At 37.6% G+C, this 20,905-nt stretch overlaps 1 protein-coding gene across 1 annotated transcript; it reads right to left on the minus strand.

The window, feature by feature from the left end:
• Positions 1-2,604: 2,604 nt before the first annotated feature.
• Positions 2,605-20,332, minus strand: LOC140246673 (monocarboxylate transporter 12-like). Its single transcript, XM_072326013.1, has 4 exons — positions 20,134-20,332; positions 8,143-8,286; positions 6,250-7,176; positions 2,605-4,058 (listed from the first exon to the last, which is right to left on the minus strand). The coding sequence occupies exons 1-4, from the start codon at positions 20,330-20,332 to the stop codon at positions 3,934-3,936; spliced, it is 1,395 nt and encodes a 464-aa protein (XP_072182114.1). The 3' UTR covers positions 2,605-3,933.
• Positions 20,333-20,905: the final 573 nt, after the last annotated feature.

A 20,905-nucleotide genomic window follows, 5' to 3' on the forward strand; every position in this document is an offset into this window, starting at 1 on the left:
TGACAGACTTCATCCAAAAGTGTGATACCTGCAGATCCCTGGGACGGAACCAACAGAAAGAAACGCTGCATTCCCATGATGTACCCCAGAATCCCTGGAGGAAAGTTGGAGCTGATATTTTTCAGTTCTCAGACAAGATGTATCTTGTGACAGTCGATTACTATTCTGAATTCTGGGAGATCGACTATCTGGAAAATACGAAATCCACTGTCATCAGGAAGATGAAAGCACAGTTTGCAAGATATGGCATACCTCTGGTGCTGATCACGGACAATGGCCCACAGTTTACAGCAGAGAATTTTCAGAAGTTCTGTAACGACTGGGAGTTTGAGCATAGAACGTCGTCCCCATACTACCCACAGAGTAATGGGAAAGCCGAGAATGCTGTGAAAGTAGCGAAAACCATTATGACAAAGGCGAAAGCATCGCACTCAGATCCATATCTGAGTATCTTGGCATACAGAAATACGCCTACTAATGGTATGACCAGCAGCCCTGTACAGAGACTCATGAGCAGAAGGACCAGGACTGTCCTACCAGCTACAGAGAAACTGATGAAACCAAAGGTACAAAAGGCTGCAAAAGAACTGAGAGCTGCAAAGAACAGACAGGCATTTTACTACAATAAGAATGCCAAGGATCTAAAACCTCTACAACCTGGTGATGTCATTCGGATGAAGCCTACAACTGGACAGCAGAAGGTCTGGCAGAAAGCTGTTGTGGTCCAGGCGACAGGAGAGCCGAGATCATACATGGTAAAGACAGCAGATGGTGCTCTCTATCGACGAAATCGACGCCACTTGGTTTGTACAGACGAACCAGCCATGTCTACCTCAGTTGAGATAGATATTCCAGAGGATCAACCGGTGAACCCCAAGCAGGCAGCCCAACCGCAACACCGCAATGGAAGGCTGCTTGTAACCACCAGATCAGGACGGGTAGTTCATCCCCCCAAGCGTTTTGCCGATTACGTGTCAAAGTGAATAACCAATAACTAGAAAAAGGTTTGAATATAGACCAAGACTTAAGTCCCTTAAATTGTTTTTTTCCCCTTTTCTTGCTTCAGTGAACTACATTTTGCAATGGACGCTTTCTGGTGATTTTCTGGACGACAATTTTCTCAACTGGACGCTCTTGAGAAATAATTTAAAATTACATTTTGAAACGGACGCTTTTGGTGATTATTTGGACAGACATTTTTTTTTTAATGGACGCTCAGCGGTACTTCTTTTGTGAAACATTCATAGATCATGTTGTTTAGTTTATCAAAATCCAGTCTTTATCACTGCAGAGTGAGGTGTAATTGTTATCTACTCTGTCATATGTTTGATTTTTTTTTAGATGATTGTTTCAGTTTTAAGTATTGTTTTTGAACTCCGTGGTGTTAAAAAAAAGACCAACAATAACATAAAAAAAATCAACAAACAAATACATTGTTTAATAATTTCAGCAAAATGAAAGTTAAGACCTAATTGTTTATGTTTTTGTATTTTCTTCAGAACTGCACCACACACAAAACAATGGAATGTATGAGCAATATGCCCATATTAGTATGACTTTGATTTTTAGGGATTTTTTTAAATACAATTCTTAATGGCTTCACAGCAGCCATTTTTGGCGAACATTTGTTTTGCACACGAGATGAATCATTGTTTGTTTGTTTGTTTGTTTTTCCTTTCCAGTTTATTTTTGAAAATGCGTGTGTATTGATTATGTCAGTATGCAAATTTATTTGTTTCTGTACCCAAGTAGCAAGGAGCTACACATACTGAATATACTTAGTATTGGTGCATAATGTTTTGCACTTTCTTCAAATCGGTATCTGGTGATATATATATACATGTATATTATATATATATATATTGCTCTCAAGTGTCCACATGCAAACCAAAATTAGTTGTAAGGACGAGATATGACTAGGATGGTATTGGTGCTTAGCACACAGTGTTGTGATGTCATATGGTATTGCTAGTTTTCAAAGGTACCTCTCCAACAGTTAGGAAATTTTGGTTGAGATGTGAGTAAAACCCTGTATTTTGTTATTGTGATGTCATATCATTTTTGTAAGAAAGACAAGATTTAAACCAAACAAACCCCTCACATATGATGTTGGAGTTATTACACAAAGGATGTGAGGATTTTGAAGTTGGAGTTATTACACAAAGGATGTGAGGATTTTGAAGTTCACAACATTTTTTCAGTTTAACTACCGTTTTTGTTTACCGTATTTAGCATGTAGGCAAATAGTAGCTACAATATGGTTGAAACGAAGTATATATACATACTTGATGTACATAGTAGTGTAACAATGTGTAAGTCAGTTTGTGAGTGTTAGCTATAACAATACAGTGTTGAAAGTATTGTTTTACCAGGTGTTTAAAGTTACACTGTAGGTGAGAAATAGTAGAGTTTACGATACCATAGTGTCTTCACACTATTGTACTTTTGGTGAAATAGGCGGATTTAGTTTAATGAAAAAAAAAAGAAAGAAAGGAGAGATACAGGTATGAACTTGAAGTTATATTAAAAAAAAAAGAAGAGTTTTGGAATTAAGGCTTAGAGGAGGTTTAGCAGAAACACACATAAGCAAACAAATATGTTGTATAGTATTTGTATTTTATTGAGTAACAATGAATGCATATGAAAGCCACAACAAGAACCAATAGGCCTATAACTGTATTTATAACTGTAAGTACATTATTTGAAACATGTAATTAGATACAGTGGATCAAGGACGTGTATTCAGTACATAACAACCACAGGGCTTCTGAGATATTTAGCAAGGTGGCTTACTGGGTATTATATTTTCACAGATCAATATTTGCCAGATGTACAGAAATTGTTTTCAAAGTATCTTGGCATTTTGTTCTTTAAAAAAGGAAGATGTAAGAGGTGTATAGCGCCACCTCTTGAGAGAAACATTACAGTGAATAAAGTCTAACAGTTGTACTCTTAGACCCGATGTAAAATGTCTTCAATCAGTATGATTCCCCACCATTGATAGTGAACCCGAGTCGTTGTAGGGTAGCTGAGAGATCCAGCATACTACAGCAATGATACAGCCACGCGAACGAGGCATCATTGTGAGTACGCAGAGATATTCCAAGTGATCACGGTAAAATAATCAAACGTGTAGGGTTAGAAATAGCTTTAAGACTTTGCTCAGAGGGAATTAGAGATCGCAACCGAACAGAATGTAGGGCCGGCGGAAGTAATTGTTTTCAACACGTTAAAGGCTGAAACTGTACGAACGGGGGGGGGGGAATGGTGAGATTCACTGTGTCTTGTAGAATAACTATAAATTTCATTGCTTTTAACAAGCATTGAGGTAAGTGTACTAGGAGGATCGCCAATATTCAAAGTACAAGCATAATCATTTTCAACTTCATTTATTTTCACATTCCTGTTGAAAGTGCACAGAAAAAATGATAACATATTTATACAATATCAACTTACAAAAGATAATCATGTATTAGGTGAAACTTCACCTGAATAGTCACCTGAATGTAACAACAAAGGTCTGCTTACAGTAGTATTGGTCTGTATTCAGAGTACGAAAAATATTATAAGGCCTACGTAAAAGCAAGCTTGTTCAGTTCCAGGTAATAGAATAGACGTCATATGGGGACATATGAAACACAGCTATCTATGTACACATAATAATATGATAATTATCATAGATAATATAACATATAATCGTATGGCATGATGATACTTTCAACAGTATTATTAAATCCATTGTCAGAAACAAAATCTTATCCCAATTTGTTTCTGTTTTTTTTTTTTGGTCAAGAACTAAACCAAGGATCGCCAGCTAAATTGTGCTGATAGCAGATACATGATACAAAAAAAAAAAAAATGTGACGTCTCGTAAAGTATGAGACGCGTGCGCCTATTAGTGGTTAGCATAGAACGAGAAATACATGTAAAATCTCACTGAGCTGCAAGGGGACTCTTGATGAATCGTGGTGGAAGCATCATGAAGAAAACAAGGATCTCTACGGCAACTAGAAGCCAAAATGACTCGTGGTAGGATCCCACCGTTGTGATGATTGTACCTAGATATATAACAGAAATAAAACCACGGTGATCAATAGTAAATCATAAAAGCGTATATCTCTACGTTATGCTGGTTGTAATTATGATCACACACTCTTTGTGATTGATAATACATGATGGACACGAAACCCCATTTCGCGTGTGTACAACTATAACTGTCAACTTTTGTTGGCCTTGAATGCTGGTCCAGCCATTGCAACACATTAACCTCTCGAGCAACAATGCCATTCTCATGGGGTAATTTTCAATATTAATTTCATCTCTGTTCTTGTATCCTTTTGAAAAACTTGTTTGCTTTGCTGTTCCTCATCAGCGATCACAGACTGACCTGCCACGTTACGACTGGAAGGCAAAACATAGGTAACGCAAAATATGTAATCCGGGTTTGTTATCAGGCCATTTCGGTATCGGCGCCTGTCTGTATAAGCGACTTGGTCGAATAATGGGGAAGCACTAATTAGTGCAATTAGGCTGCCAGCCCATTGGTAGCTACTAGGTACATGTATTGTGCACTGCAACTGTACGGTAATGTTTGTTAGCCCACTTAATTTTTTAGTCACAATATTGGTGAATTTTTACATGCTTCTGAAAAAAAAAAAAAACTAGAAATGTCGCTTTGGCGACTGGTATGCCTCCGCCATAATGCATGATTTTCCCAATAGGTCTAGATAGTACATGTGGACAATGTGTGATTACATTTTCACAAAATTGGCAAAATACTGAAATGACAAGTTTGTCACAAATGTGTTGAATGTTCACCTTCCTTGACCTAGGATTTGGATGAATTAATTGGATGCAAAGGAGAGCATGTATCTAGGGATTTAAGGACTTTAACTTGACTTTGACCCATTCATACATTTAGGCATTGAGTAATTTTCAAGGTACAGGTGTGGAGAAAAAGTGCAATTTCTGAATTGAATAGTAAATTGTTACCATTTTCATCTGGCCCTTGACCCTAAAATTCATAAGATAATCACTTTCAGGTAGAACATGCATAATATGTACTAAGTTTCAAGATAACTTGAGCCACTTCGAGATATGGAGGAAAAAGTTAGTTCAGCACTTTCACTTGATCTTTGACCTTTTGACCTTTGAGGCAAAAAAAGAAGGAAAAAAAAAACTTTCCAGAGAATTTCTATTAGGTTACACATGCATACACCAAGTGTAAAAAAAATAATAACCCTGCTGGCATTGCATAAATATGAGGGAAATAGTAAAATTTTGAAGTGTTGCACTTGACCTTTGACCCCTGACCTTTGACCCCATGAACCCTACATTCTCTAGATAATCACTTCCAGTCAGTACATGTATATACTATGTTCCATGAAGATACCTTGAACAATTTTCCAAGGCACGGAGGAAAAAAAGAAGTTTTGATATTTTTACTTGACCTTTTGACCTTTGACCTTTGACCTCATGACCCAAACTTTCACCAGAGACTCTTAATTGGGTAATACATGTATACACTAAGTTCAAGAAAATATCTTCAGGCATTCAATAGATATGGCGAAAATAGTGAAATTTCATGTATTTGACCCTGACCTTTTGACCTTTGACCATTGACCTCATGACGCAAACTTTCACCAGAGAATCTTAATTGGGTAATACATGTATATACTAAGTTTCAAGAAAATATCTTCAGGCATTCAATAGATATGGTGGAAATAGTGAAATTTTATGTATTTGACCTTGACCTTTTGACCTTTGACCTTGAGCATGTGCACCCAAAAGTTGATAGGCACAAACTTCACCCCCTAATACACATACATGTCAAGTTTCATTAGGATACCTCAACAGGTTTTGATAGTTACCTTGTCCACAAAATTCATTACGGACGGACGGAAGGACGGACGGACGGACGGAAGGACGGACGGACGGAAGGACGGAAGGACGGACGGACGGACGGACGGACGGACAACCCGAAAACATAATGCCTCCGGCACCACTTCGTGGCGGAGGCATAAAAATATCATAGGCAAATTACATAGGTTTTGTGGTGATTGCTGTGTTCCAAATATATATATATATATATATATATATATATATATATATATATATATTGTTAAGTTCATTGCTTGGAAGAAAAGCAAAGTTTGAAGAAAGCAACCTAGGGCCTGAATGTAGATTTTTTTCAGCTATAGAGAGTAGACTGTATACATATCAGGTGCTTTGCTCACGTGAGCAACTTACCTACTAGGAAAGATCCAAAAAACATGCCAAGTCCACTTGCTAGGTCTCCAAGGGCTAACAGAAATGGGAAATCGGTCATCGGAGCACGATCTTTGCTGATGAGTACAATCAGGGTTCCTCGAGATCCAAAAGAAAAGGAGGTAAGAAATGCTGAAACCGTCGTCACCGAATAAGTACAAAAAAGTGAGTCGATGGTCAGAGATATAATGTTCAAAATTGTCCCTGCGAGAAACACATTGCTGGGGTTTATTATCCGTGTAACAGCTCCGCTTAGGCCACGGGAAAAGAAAGAGGCAACTGCAGTTGAGAAGGCGATATACACTGCGTCTGAAGTTGATATTCCCGAGGCAATGGCTCGTGGGATGACAAAGGCGTACCAAGAACCGTCTACCATCGATAGAAAAGCATGGCACAGGATAACAATGATCTGACATGGGTCTCGGTAAAAAACACTCTTCTTCCAAAGTTGAACGATGTCGGAGCAGCAAAGATGTACATTTCCCATGCTTTCATCAATCGTGCCTTCCCCACACTGGGTTAACGGTAAAGGTAAATTTAGATTCTGTTCTTTGTGACATTGTGATCTAGGGACGTCCCGCTCCCAGTGGATAAAATCATAGTCGTTTTTGTCCCGTGATTCCGTCCCATTCCCACGTAGAGCTTCGTCCTCCTTGGTCTTTCGGTTAAAATCAAGTAACAAGGCGATTGGTACAATGTGTGCGAGAAGTGCACCAATTATGTACAGGGCGCTCCTCCATCCGTAAAGCCTGAGCAGGAAATCGCCAAGCAGTGGCCACGCTAATGTTCCGAAGGCATAGCCAGATTTGCCAATTCCGTAGAATGTGCTGAAATGCTCCGTTTCCGCTTCGCTCAGTCCGATGATAACACACGTGGACAGTAGGCTGTTTCCTAGTCCTGAAAGGAAATCTGAAATCTTTCTTACATTTGAATTATTTGCACTGCATCATAATAATACTAGCTTATCCGTAAATGAAGGGGAGGCGGCAAGTCGATCCATTTTAGATTGGGATGGGGGTCTGGAAAGATGGCGGTATGAAAAAGCAGGAACATTTTTTAAGGGACTCCATGTTAAAGTTTTTAGGTGAACACTCCTGAGACGGAGCGAAGGGGTTTACGGATGAGGGGGGGGGGGGGGAGGTCCTCCTCCCACACTAGTGCGATTTTGCATTTTTAGAAGTGAACCCAGCTATCAGTTGTATGTTTTTCCCCTGCAATGATTTGGCAAGTTGTCAATAAAACAGGAAGCAAAAATATTATCTAAGGGCAATTAAACAGCTAATGTGGACAAAAGACAGTTAGAATGGCTAATGGGGTAAATATCTCCTCTGTTTTTCCGCGTACGTGTGTTTTCACTATGAAATAAGTTGATGGAGATTGACCAACGGCGAAGGGAAATGTGTATCTCGCTCCCACCCTAAGTAAATTGTGTAGGCTTAAGAGAATTCCAACGATCTGGTGTGCACTTTTAGGGAGAAACATTCGGAAAGTTGTCAAAAGTAAAGGAAATAAGGAAATGAAAAAGTAAGGAAATTCAATACTCAAGAGCGGATAAGATGGATGTGACACCTATCCCTTTCTCTTTGTTTGTGCGTCTTCAATGTGTGTATCTAACAATTTCTAGTATTTACATAGTAAAGACGTAATTATGGAAATGGAACAAATGGGAAAGTTGTCGGAGGTGTCCCCTTCCCAGACAATGGCCTTTTACATTTTAGGAACTGAAATTTAACGATCTGGTGCCAGCTTTTTGCGAAAGTGTAAAACAATTTTCAGTCAGTTCTCCAAAGGTAAAAAGGAAACATTGAGAAATAGATTGTTTGGCTAGCAAAATCATTGAATTATGTCACGTCTTGTTAGGGTGTTTTTATTCACCTGAAAGAGCAATCGTAGTGACCAGGAACGCATTATTCATCGACAGAGAGGCGAGGATAACACCCGTAGAAATAAACACCGCACCGGTAAGCACAAGAGCACGTCTGCCAATGTTGTGGTTGTACAAGTAAGCGATGATCGAACCTATGTATGACAACATGTTGATGTAAAGACAATCAAAACTCTTTTATGTGCCATGTTCGCAGGCCATACTCAACCAACTTCGCATATTCTGCTCAAACGCACAAACCCGCCCAATGCCAAATGCCACAGTACAATGAAAGTGCTTTTCGTGACTCCGTTCTTCTCACATAGATAGCTTGCATTGTAAGTGGTGATTGACTAGCAAGGAGTGTTCCCTACTAGATTTGTGTGCAAATTCTAAGTTTCTGTCACTGTGTTGTGTGCTAAAGTCATGGCTTTACAGTTATGGCTAAAGTCATGGCCTTACATGATTATGTCAATCAATTTACATCAAAGCAAAGTTTGGCATTTCCTCTACCCTTTGCTCACTAATGTCCAGCATAACGGAAATCTATATAAAAGTTACATAGATATGAAAAACAGAATGTTTTCCCAAAGCATGACTACGTTTGTGCCTGAGAATAATGTGGCACACAGGGGGTTTCCACCATGGCACATAACATACAGAGTTAATAACACTTTTCCTTACTCCGGGACGGGTCCTCGTGGTTACACGTAACTAATGATTATGGCTAATAATGTAGTAGAATTGCTAAAGGGGTAAACGCTGCATTTTTTAGTACAAATGTCCTACTTGGCACAGATGTTCCCTAGGGCAGTTGAAAAATTTTCATCTAAAGAGACAATCTGTATCTATGCAAATAAGCCTTAATTTGCATAATTTATGCAGAAGTACACATAAAAATTATGAAAAAATATATGCGCATCAAGCAGAAATACCTAATTTGGTAGAAGTATTCTATAGAGTAAGTGGAAACAATTCCTGCAAAAATTGATTTCATACCTATGTAAATAAAGATAAAATTTGATAATTACGCAAGTTATTGTGCAAAAGTCTGCATTTTTTAGAGAATTTCTAAACTATTAAGCACTTGATCTTGTAGTACAAAGTTTGAACCTGGGATGGATGTTCTTTCGGTCAAAAGTAAATGATTCATCTGAAGAGACAAACTGTCTCTATGCAAACAACCTGTATATTTGGATAATATGAATATCAACACGTACATATCTATAGATAATCAGAACAAACAAAAAGCCTTCATGTGACATGTCTTAAATCGCTTTGAACTTAAGACAATATTCTCACAACAACACTTTTCAGTTGCATAAATTGTTTCCATATTATTTAATTACCTTAGGCATTTTATGCATAGATTATGTAAATAAGTACACCAGACGTGAAATTTCGAAACATATTGATCATTGAAATTATTTTTGCTATCAATTTTCCCTCATTGCATAAATGCTTTGCAGGGTGGAAAAAATAGCAATCGATAGTGACACTCTTTAAATATGATTATGCAAATCTAAGAGTAGAGCCTACATATGAACAGATACAAATCGGAACAATATTGCTTACAAAAGGACTATTTTTCCCTTGCAAACAGTACACAACTGAGGTCATGGTTAGAATCTTATTACAAAAAACACTTCCATAGTGAAAGTGTGAATTCTGATTTTCATTGTATTTTGTAGGCAATCAAGCGAATAGGAGGCTTTTTACATCAAACTGATTATAAACTTGTGCAAATTATGTGGATGCAAGGGTATCTGCGCACATTAAGAACTTAAAAGCTTGAGTTAGAAACAAAGTCTGTTTCTGGAAAAAAAAAAGTTGACTGAGTTTACTATGAGCTACTATGGCATGGAAACTATGATAGGAAATTTATACACAATAACATTTTGATAAGGCAATAATATGCAAAAATTGTCATGTGAACAATATAGATGTTATACGTTAAGTCAAATAATCTCAGTCTCTGACTTAATATCAGTCAATTTCAACCATAAATCAAAGCAGAAATAATATGTTCATAGCCATAAAAGAGTATATTCGATGGCTCTTACAATAACTAGGATGTGATTTGTCAACAGATCGTCACAGGCTACTGTTTACGAGGATCGTAAATGTCATATTCTTCCTGGTTGTGATTGTTTTCCCTTGGGATAATGTAACTCCCTGGCGGTCCAAAGAATGTTATATTCCTCCACATATCAGCTAATGCCTGTATAGATGATCATGACCTACACGATCTTGAAGCTTTTTCCAAAAAATGATTATGTTAACTGGTTTAGTGTAAAGATGTCAGAGGTTAAATTAAAAGAAATACACAAGTAAAAATGTAAAAGGTAAGAATGTCAGAGGTTATACATGTGTGCATCAAAATTAACTTCCATGTGACCCATACATTTTAATGTAATGATGGTGATGACTATACCATGTCACTGAATTCCATGTCCTTTCCTACTTAGAAGAGGAAACATAAGCACTTGAAAGGGGAGGGCTTAACATTTTTTCGATAATCAACAAAGGTATCACTGTCAGGTAGAACATGCGCACATATGTACTTACTAAGTTTCATGATACCTTGATTCACATTCAAGATATGAAAGAAAAAGTAAAATATAGCACTTTTATCAGATCTTTGACATTTTGGCAGGAAATTTATCAGAGAATATCCATAAGGTAATACATGTATATAATTATTAAGTTTCAAGAAAAGTCCCACAAGCATTGCAAAAACATGAGGGAAATAGTGAAAATTTGAGGGCCCAATTTACCTTGATCTTTGACCCCTGACCTTTGACAAATGACCCCGAAATTCCCTAGAAAATCACTGCCAGTACCAAGTTCCATGAAGACACCTTGAACCATTTGCGAGATACAGAGAAAAAAAGGGAAATTTTAAAATTTTCACCTGAACTTTGACCTTTGACCTCTTGACCTGAAACTCTCTGGTGAATCTTATTTTGGTAGTACATTGTATGCAGTCGCTAAGTTTGAAGAAAGTACTTCAGACATTGCATAGATATGGGGAAAATAATACAATTCTAGCATTGACCTTGAACTTTTTTACCTTTGACCTCTTGCCGCTTTACTTAAAAACTGCTTTATCACCAGCCCCATCATACGTCATCTTTGGACCAGGTTTGGTGAAATTTGCATAATCCAGTCTTGAGTTATCGCGTAAACTGATACAATTTCTTAAGTCGACCTTGACCATTGACTTCTGGTACATTCGGGTATATAGGTGGTATTTGCATAGACATATAGTATCTTGATATTACAAACCATTTCCTTTTGACTAAAGGAAATGCATACTACTTCCATATTTTTCCTCATAAATGCAGTTCTTAGACTGTAAGAAAAACTTTGAAAATAATGTTTTTACTCTACTTTCTTTAGTAATTATGTAAATTAGCTGATGGTTCAATCATCCAAATTCTTTTCTCATTTTCTTTCATAAAGTGTTTCTAACGGGTTATATCTATCTCGGTTGAGATTTAAGGGGAGTTTGATTAAGGCTTCACTAAGGCTTTTTGTTTGTTCTGATTATCTATAGATGTGTAGGTATTGATATGCATATTATGCAAATAACAGGTTGTTTGCATAGAGACAGTTTGTCTCTTCAGATGAATCATTTACTTTTGACCCAAGGAACATCCATCCCAGGTTCAAACTTTGTACTACAAGATCAAGTGCTTAATAGTTTAGAAAAATTCTTTTTAAAAAAAAAGATTCTTTGCACAATGACTTGCGTAATTATGCAAATTTTATGTTTATTTACATAGGTATGAAATAAATTTTTGCAGGAATTGTTTCCACATACTCTGTAGAATACTTCTACCAAATTAGGTATTTCCGCTGGATGCACATATATTTTTTTTTATAATTTGTGAAATGTGACCCTGCACCTCAAAACAAATAAAAAGTTGCCAGATATGAATTTTTAGTTAAGACTATATTCTGAAAGAGCAGACTTTAAGCTTTAAAATGATTTATAACTAAAATCAAATGGACTATCTAAATATTGGAAAGAAAGCACAAACTCATGAAAAGTGTGAACTGAGAAAAGAGGCTGTGAAGTACAGTGTCTATTCAAGCGCTTAATCTTTACCAAACCGTGCTGGCTGTGCGATGAATGGGACAAAAAACAGGAAGTAAACCACCAGAGTAACAACAATGAAGGGATTATCAGATTAAACTGAAATTAAGCATGCCTCATTAACACATTCTGTCCATAATTAACGCCAACTTTCAAAGCAGTAGCACTATCCTTTCAAAGGTTATCAGAGTTGAAAATGAAGAGTGTGGACAAGGTTTTTCAGAAATGAAAAAGGGATCCTAAACACACACCTAATCGCACAATTCTACCAAAAATGTTAGAGATACACTGCTGAAAAACACACTTTCCTGCCCGTTTTATGATACCAAATTTTAGCATAATGTAAAAAAAGACCCGCTCTTTCTGAAATTATGAAAAAGCCAGGTTCGGCTAGGTTGACCCATTTCACTTATTTTCAGTCCTCACGCAAAATCAGTGTGTGCAACTTTATGTTCGTTTTCAGGTGCATGGTCACATTTGGTCGATGTCTAAATTGGATCCATTTCAAATCAAGGGATACTGGTAGAATTAAAGGTAGAGGGTGGTAGAAAGATGTATTGAAAACAGGTTTGTTTATTTTTTCAGAAAGGAAAGGCTGGGCTGAAAATACCATGAACAGATGGAAGAAATGCAGAATATCTAAAGAAGCAATTAGATTATTTTTGATTGACATTAAACAGGCATATTTGCACGGAGACGAGGCGCTTTAAAATATGACAGGGACGTGAGAATAGTAGATTATTTAAACGGAAGATGAAAGGGAAACGACGTAATAATGTCACGAAACGGAACAAACTAGCGTCAAATGTAGACATTGTTTATATGATATATTATACAAATATCGACTGCTGCAGAGGGAGATGGTAAAACTATTTGCACCGGGGTGATTTCTCAACAGTGCTATGTCCCGAGACGAATTTCTCAACAGTGCTATGTCCCGAGACGAAGTCGAGTGACATGGCACTGTTGAGAAATCACCGAGGTCAAATAGTTTTACCATGCCCGAAAGAAAGCAGTCGATATTTGTTTTATATCCCTCTCGAGCATTTTACTAGAGTGATGACGGTTCCCTTTTGGAAAAATATGCAGGTTTCCTGAACGATTAATCTAACGTTAGGCCGTAGCAGCAGTGCAGCAGCAGTGCGTGCAGCAGCGCGTAGCGAACGACACCGCTGCGGTGCATGCGCTGTACTGTAGGGTTGGACCTACTACTAATCGACCGCCTAATGTTTATTTGCTTGATAAGAATATTTAACACTGAAATTCACGTAAAAAACTTGACCTACGTGATTGAGAAAATCCAGCTCTATCAAATGCCGTTGTTCCCTTTTCGATTCGAAGTTTCAGTGCAAAAATATCGCCGACGAACTTGCGTGGCCTCGTTTCAGCTCCCCGCGGTAAATCGCGTTTTTAGGATCGACCGCTGATTTTGCATTGACAATGCACGTAAACCGAGTTGTATTGAACACCGTGTTGTACGAAGCTTTTTAGAAGCCTTTTAGAAACTTCCATAGACATTACATTGTGCTGTCATTACGATTCGGTGAAAATATTCATTCGAAATTTTGTCCTTGATTAAAACCATTAATGAACAGTGAATTATCGCGTTTTCCCACACCATCCTAATCTACATTCAAAGCCAATCCATTTTTATGTGCTTTGCGCGCAGAAAAGTGCGTACTAAGTGTTCAGTGCGCGAATTATACGCGGTCGGTTTCAATAAGGGTGGTCGATATGTAGTAGGGCTACTATACATAGGCCACCGAGTATTACAACGTTGTTGATTCCTACACACGAGCTACACTACAGCGTGCAAAACTCCGAAAGATCGAGGAGGTCCAGGACTACGTTAGAAGTAGGCCTAAAGCGGCTTCGTTACCCAGATCTTCAAAATCGGTTTTGGTTTATTCTTATTTCGTACCTGATATGGTGTCCTCCTGCGATCATTCCTCCGTTACTTGAAGCAGTCACTTTGTCAACTGAGCTGAATGCATTGATCACACTAACGTTTATACAAACATACACACGCCATCATCACACCACAGATTTCTGTAATGCTGTCGCGCACCGCGCTGCTAGCGCTAGCTAGCTACAAGCCACAGGACTGTCTCTCAAAAGTATCGCTACTACGCGCACTGCGTACATTCTTAAGTGAGAAATGTAGATATCGATCACACGATCACGATTGGGTGCAGATCGTGGATTCCCAAAAGTACTATATCACGCTGGCTAGTAACCAATTTCACCGCATCCAGCTGCTCGTAGCTAGCTAGTAAAACTACACCATGTTCGTGCTCTGTGTAATCCTATGGCAAGAGACTTTACACGAGGGATATAATATGTCCTACATTCTTACTATTCTGTTAAAAAAAATGGCAAATAACACCATTTTGCATTTGCTTTTGTAATCCAAAACTGGATATATGTAGGGAATTGCTCTTGCTAAAATATTCAAACCTATTAACCAGGTTGACCATTTTCATCTAGTCCTCACGGAAAATTGGAGATTATGACTATTATTTTTATTTTTTTGCAAATTAGGATTCTCTGTAATGTTCATGAAAATATGTAGGCCTGAGTTAGGAGGACCAATGGTTATTTTTTGTTTCTTAATTCCTTTTAACTTTCATCAGCAAAAACATTATTTGTCTTCATCGATTGTCAAAATCTGGCTAGTTTTAAACAAAACCAAAATAAAGATAATGGTGATTTTTTTTTTCTGGACCACATTTTTTTTTTTTCAGACATGCATTGCTTTTACTAATAAGCTACTAGAACACATTTTCATCAATGTTTCTGCATAGCATGCCTGAATAACCCAAACTATTAAGTAACCTTCTCTCCTTCTTCTCTCTTTCTAACAGTTTTTGTTGAGTGATGAGAAACATCTTATGAAATGTGAAAGAGCATGTAATTCCAAGAGGAATTGGACGTTTGCTTGATGAAAATTGGTTTTGAAATAGCAGAGATATTCAAAACAGAGCGATTCTGATAAAAGTTGGGACCCACCTTTAATTACGATTGCTTTGCTTAATTTTGTTTTTGGATGTCTCAGCCATTCCAGAACCAATTTCATCAAATAAATTTTGAATTCTTCTTAGAATTGCATGCTCTATACTGTTTCATAAGTGGTTTATTGGTATCTCGAAAAAAAGTGAAATGCCCAATCCGGCCTCATCTCCACCAATACTATACCATCCCTTTGAAGCTGAATGCTCCTCTCAGCTAATACCGTCCCCCTATTAAGCCCAAGCTATTTTGACCCCTCGCAGGCCCAAGGGGTGGGGGGGGGGGGTGGGGGGCACAATCCCTCCCCCCCCCCATATATATATATATTTTTTATTATTATTTGATGTATCATCGTCATATTTGGCACGTGGGTAGAGTAACCCATACTCTACATGACCGTACATTTGAATTTTCACAAGGTCACCCATGGAGGGCGCTATTTACCAAAATGTAAAGAAATACATAGGAAATATGCTAAAAACATGATTTTTCTGTATAATTTCTTTATCCCCATTATGTAATGTCATATTATACACCAATCATTTTTTATATTTGCCACAAACGATAAGCAAGTGGTATTTGATTATTTGTTACGGTTGAAATTTCTCAAGGTCACCACATGGGGCACTATTCATATCAACACAGTGACACATTATGAGACCTGAGATGAAATGTTTGGGATGGGTACATGTATAGTTATGACATTTCATATTTGCATAATACTGGAATTTTGAGATTGCAAATTGATAATATGATAAACTAATGATATTAGAGGCATAACTGTGGTAGAGGAATCAAAATAACTCAAAATATAAGGGCAATTTTTAGAAAATATCATTGTTTTCAATTATCTGTATTATATCTATTGCTTTATGCCTTTGTCATATAAAAACAAAGGAAATAATAAGAAAAACTTTCCAGGACCATAATTACTTCGAATTTTGCTCCTTCAACAAATTTCAGCCAAGAAGCACCCTTTTCATACACTGTAATGCTGTTAAATGAAATTATGGGAACAGAAAAAGATGTAAAATCTGACTGACATGGTTGTCAGTTTTATAGTTGCCATGGCAACCAGCAACATCAAATATAGCTAAATTATATATCAAAATGTTTGCAAAAAGATTTTAGGAAAAGTTACCAGATTTGGTTGAAATCGGATTAAGGGCGAAGGAGTGGCAAATGAAAATCTGGTAGGGGGGCACAATGTGCCCCCCCCCCCCCCTTGGGCTTTATAGGGTTAAAATGGGTGTAAAAGAACAGTACCTAAATTTATAGCTCTATCGTCCGAGGTCTCGAAACTTGTAGTTTCCCCAACCCAGCTGTGGTCTAAATCGGGTTTTAATCAAACCTACGAGGAGAGGGTCTAATCTAACTTTAATTCTTGTTTGACGCTTCTATAGATTTTTTCCCCTTCCACAGGGTTCCTTTATTGAATAATATCATACACACAAATATATACAAAAAGAGATATGTATGTACATGCAGACTTCACACATGATATTCTTGGCCATTCTAAATACAATAAGAACAGCAAACAGTTAAAAAAATCAATTATAAATTGCAAATTCTTTTCAAAGTGTCAGAAAATTACCTGACAAATCATTTCATAAGAAAACACAATCAGAAACATTTAGTAAAATGTAACCACTTTTTCATAAATTTCTTTTCTTTCAGATTTGTTTTGCATATATACCTTTCCATATCATAATAACTTTTTATCGCTGACATGATTTGTTCAAAAACTGGCGAACAATTTTTGTATTTGGCTGTAAAAATTTCTTTCCTTACTATAATCATAATGCAATTGAGGGCACTGTTATTACGTCCATAAACACCAAATAATTTATTTTGATTTGTAAGCTTAATAAGAATAGCATTACGGGACAGCCAAAGCTCAAGTTTTGACCATATCTCGCGTTTGAATATATACAAGAACAAAATATATGCATAATTGTTTCTTCGCTGTTATTACAAAAAGTACATAAGTTATCTGTTATTAATTTAAATCTCAATAAAGCGTCTTTCATATAAAGAATTCTATTTAGCATCTTGAACTGAAACCATCTCATGTTTACATTGACAGTTGAATAAAAGGGAATTTGGTAATAAAAACTCCAAATAATATTGTCAAAATCAAACTCCTGTTTCCATTTTATAAGACTTTTACATTCCTTTGTCTTATGTTTCAAGAAAGCCTGGTAGATATGTGCACAACCTTTATTCACTTTCAGTATTAAAAACAATGTTTCAGGGATAATACATGTAGGTTCCATAATCTTAGGTATGACTTTTTTATTATAACCAAATCGAATAGCATTACACAAACCATAATATTGAAGAAAGTTTACTTGTACATTGTATTTACATTGAAAATCAAAATATGAAAGAAATTTTCCATCTGCTTCTGGAACATCGTTAACAAAACGTACCCCCCTTAGCACACCATGACTTATAATATATTACCTTATTATTAAATTGTATTCTAGGATTGTTCCAAAGGGGTTGACATGCGATATTATCTACAATGGACTGAGTTAAATCTGAAAAGGCTATAAATCTGAAAAGGCTTCTATAGATGCACTGCAGAGACAAGAGCGAGAATGACGAAATAATCAAAGCAGTATGTACACAAAACCACACGAGTATATCTTTACCACCCAGCCCACTCGTGTGGTTACATGGATTCATAAGGCATAGTCCGAGTGTCTGGATACAGCCAGTTGGCATGCAGCACACGTTCGACAGGTGACTGTGGCAGAGCTACCAAGTCTCACACATTGTGAGTGAGACTCAAGCATTTAAGGGTCTGTCTCACGATCTCACGCATGGCACCCATTTTACTCACGCATCGGGAGTATAGCTTAAATGATTAAAGTGAGAGTTGCAATTGAAGGCATATTTCCCTTTTGTCTTTCAAAATAAGTAAAAAATAGTCGCTTAAGTATGCACCAGCTGGCACCATTAAGAGCTAAAAATTGAAAAAGCTCCCTACCGTGAGAGGGCTGACACCCCCCTCCCGCACTCTCCCCTCTCTCAGTTGCTTCGCTCCCTCGCTCACGCACATGTATGTGCGCGTGCCGAAATGCTGAGTCATGAAAATCTCACTCATAACAATTTTTTGAACTTGGCATCTATGCTGTGGAAGCGTTAGGCCCTACAGTTTTTTAAGTACGTAGGCCTACTATTTATACATATTCAGACAGGCGTACGCCTGCTCGAGAGCCACATCAACGCGTAATGCAATGCACTTAACACACACTCCCGCTTAGGTGCCTACAATGAATATTACCTCATAGGCCTATTTCTTATACACTCCAGACTCCTTTGTTCTATTAACATCATTTTCCATTTTTATTCTCACGATCGTTTATGTGTGTGTGAGCAGTCTCTTCCCACCTCCCTGGTTTAAGCGCATGCTTTCTCGAAGAAAAGATTGATTTCTATAATGTACTCCTATTAAGTCCCCTTGTGCTCTCGATCCATTCCGAAGACATTGATCAATCGACGGCGCGGCCAGCGCACATCAGCCGTTGCTAAGAATAGCGCTACCTTCGTATCCATAAATTGGTAATAATGTATGTGCTTAGTGTATTGTGAGTAGGTAATGTTTGTATGTAGGTTAAATTGGGAGTAGGTTAAATTGTATTTATTCATAGGTATGTGTATGTATGTATGTATGTATGTATGTATGTATGTACGTATGTATGTAAGTATGTATGTAGATATTAATATGTGTATATATGCCAACGAAAAGAATTTCCTATGGACAATAAATGAATCTGCATCTAAATAGGCAATCATGTGTGCTGAACGTGTAGTGTATAGGTTTCTACACAAGCAAGGAGGTATAATGTGAGTACCTTCTTGGTATATAAAGCAATCGCTACTGAACATATAATTATATGTGAGAATACGGCGCGTACTCAATTAAATATTTAATAAATAATAAATGTAGACACGCGGTAATGGCTGTTACACAGGTGATCAATACATGTAATTGGGTTTCGTGGAGTGTTCATATTGTCGGTAATGTGGGGCTTTCTGCAGAGATACACACAAAAAGAGCATTATGTATTCGGATGGCTCTATAATCATTCTTGAATTATTTCATAGCAGTTAAGCTCCTTTTATAATTTGGTTGTCTAATTCTCTCTAGCAGAATACAAAATCAAACTGTAGATTCAGCAAAACCTTGAATGAGTCTTAATTGGTTTTTAAACTTTGGTTTACAGTAGAATACCGGTCCTAGTCTGCGATGCGTGTTTTTTGTTTGTTTGTTTGTTTGTCTGCTGTTGTTTTTTTTTTTTTTTTTTTTTTGGGGGGGGGGAGGGGGATTTAAGCAGGCGGTCACATTTTAGTGATTATAAACTTTGAAGGCTAGGAGCTTACTTTTCAGAACTACATAGAAAATGGAATGTTATCATGGCGTACTTTATGTGGGTTTGAGCTGTGTCACAACAAATATTCGTTTTAGCTGGGCAGTCTCTGATAAATTACATGCTTTTTAAGCTATAGAAGAAACCGTATTGCTGTCTGAGGATACATAGTTATATAAAGAAAACAAACATCTTTAACCCTAACTAGGCCGGGATATTTAGGTAGATCATAGCGCGCCCGGGCATCGCAAATTTGGTGTCAAAAGATGCGAGAGACTCGAAAGAAAAAAGTCATGAAATGTCGCGGCGTTAGCTTTTCGCGTTAGCGATACATCGCGTGAAACGTCGGGGGGGGGGGGGGGGGGGGGGCTCGGAGCCCCCCCCCCCCCCCCCCCGGCCTAGTTAGGGTTAACCGTTTGCTACGCACACAGAAAACTGAAATGCAATATGATATTAACTATATGTATGATGAATACCATTTCTTTGAATAGCGGGTGCAGTGATATTCCTACCTGGCGAGAACGCTGCAGCCGAATAGACGCCAAACATGACCCCGTTATCCCTGGCGGTCAGTTCGAGTGCGACATTGATGTCAGCGAGGAAAAGGCCGAGGCATTTCACCACCCCAAGCATGCAACCAGTTTGCCAGAAGAGAGCCAGGACGAACTTCAAGCTGTATGTATTTGCTTGCGATAGACACATCACAGCCATTCCATCAATCTGTACTTCGAAGAATTGAATAATTGTATACTTTGTTCGAAAACATACACATATACCAAAATGATGATATAGGACCCTCTTGCGTTTCCTTCTAAAATCGATCTTGATTTTATAAACCCCTCTTCTTGGCTACATAATTCTAACGTGTACATTATGTGCGAAAAAGAAAATAATCCGCTCCAGGAGTTTTCCCAAGCACAACAGAGACCCATAAAAAGTTATATGCATTGTATTGTACTACAAACGAACAAAGGATGCCACAGGCATTCTGAGCATATTTCATTTCATTCAATGGCTGAGGTTCGTCACGGTTCAGCATTTATATATTATTAGTAACCAAAGAAATGGAAATGGAAGAGCAAACAAACACAAAGAGGTGCAAGTTAACAACAAGCAGTACATTGAATCCTAGCAGGCCGAAACGTTAAAGGTTAGCTCTCAGTGCAGTCGTATTTACGATATCACAGGATTAACACTACTGCTTTCCTCTCATGAAACAGCTCAATGTGAAATGGACAGTGTCAGTGTGGAAATAAAAGGAAGTAAAAAATACAAGAGAGGAGA

The sequence above is a fragment of the Diadema setosum genome, chromosome 3 (assembly GCF_964275005.1).
Source record: "Diadema setosum chromosome 3, eeDiaSeto1, whole genome shotgun sequence".
Taxonomy (NCBI): domain Eukaryota; kingdom Metazoa; phylum Echinodermata; class Echinoidea; order Diadematoida; family Diadematidae; genus Diadema; species Diadema setosum.

Coding starts and splice junctions, on each gene's coding strand:
- LOC140246673 (XM_072326013.1), bottom strand. CDS start 20,332: ATGGCTGTGATGTGTCTATCGCAAGCAAATACATACAGCTTGAAGTTC. Junction 8,287..20,133: donor GGCTGCAGCGTTCTCGCCAG/GTAGGAATATCA, acceptor TGTCATACATAG/GTTCGATCATCGCTTACTTG. Junction 4,059..6,249: donor TTTTGGATCTTTCCTAGTAG/GTAAGTTGCTCA, acceptor TTATATATCTAG/GTACAATCATCACAACGGTG.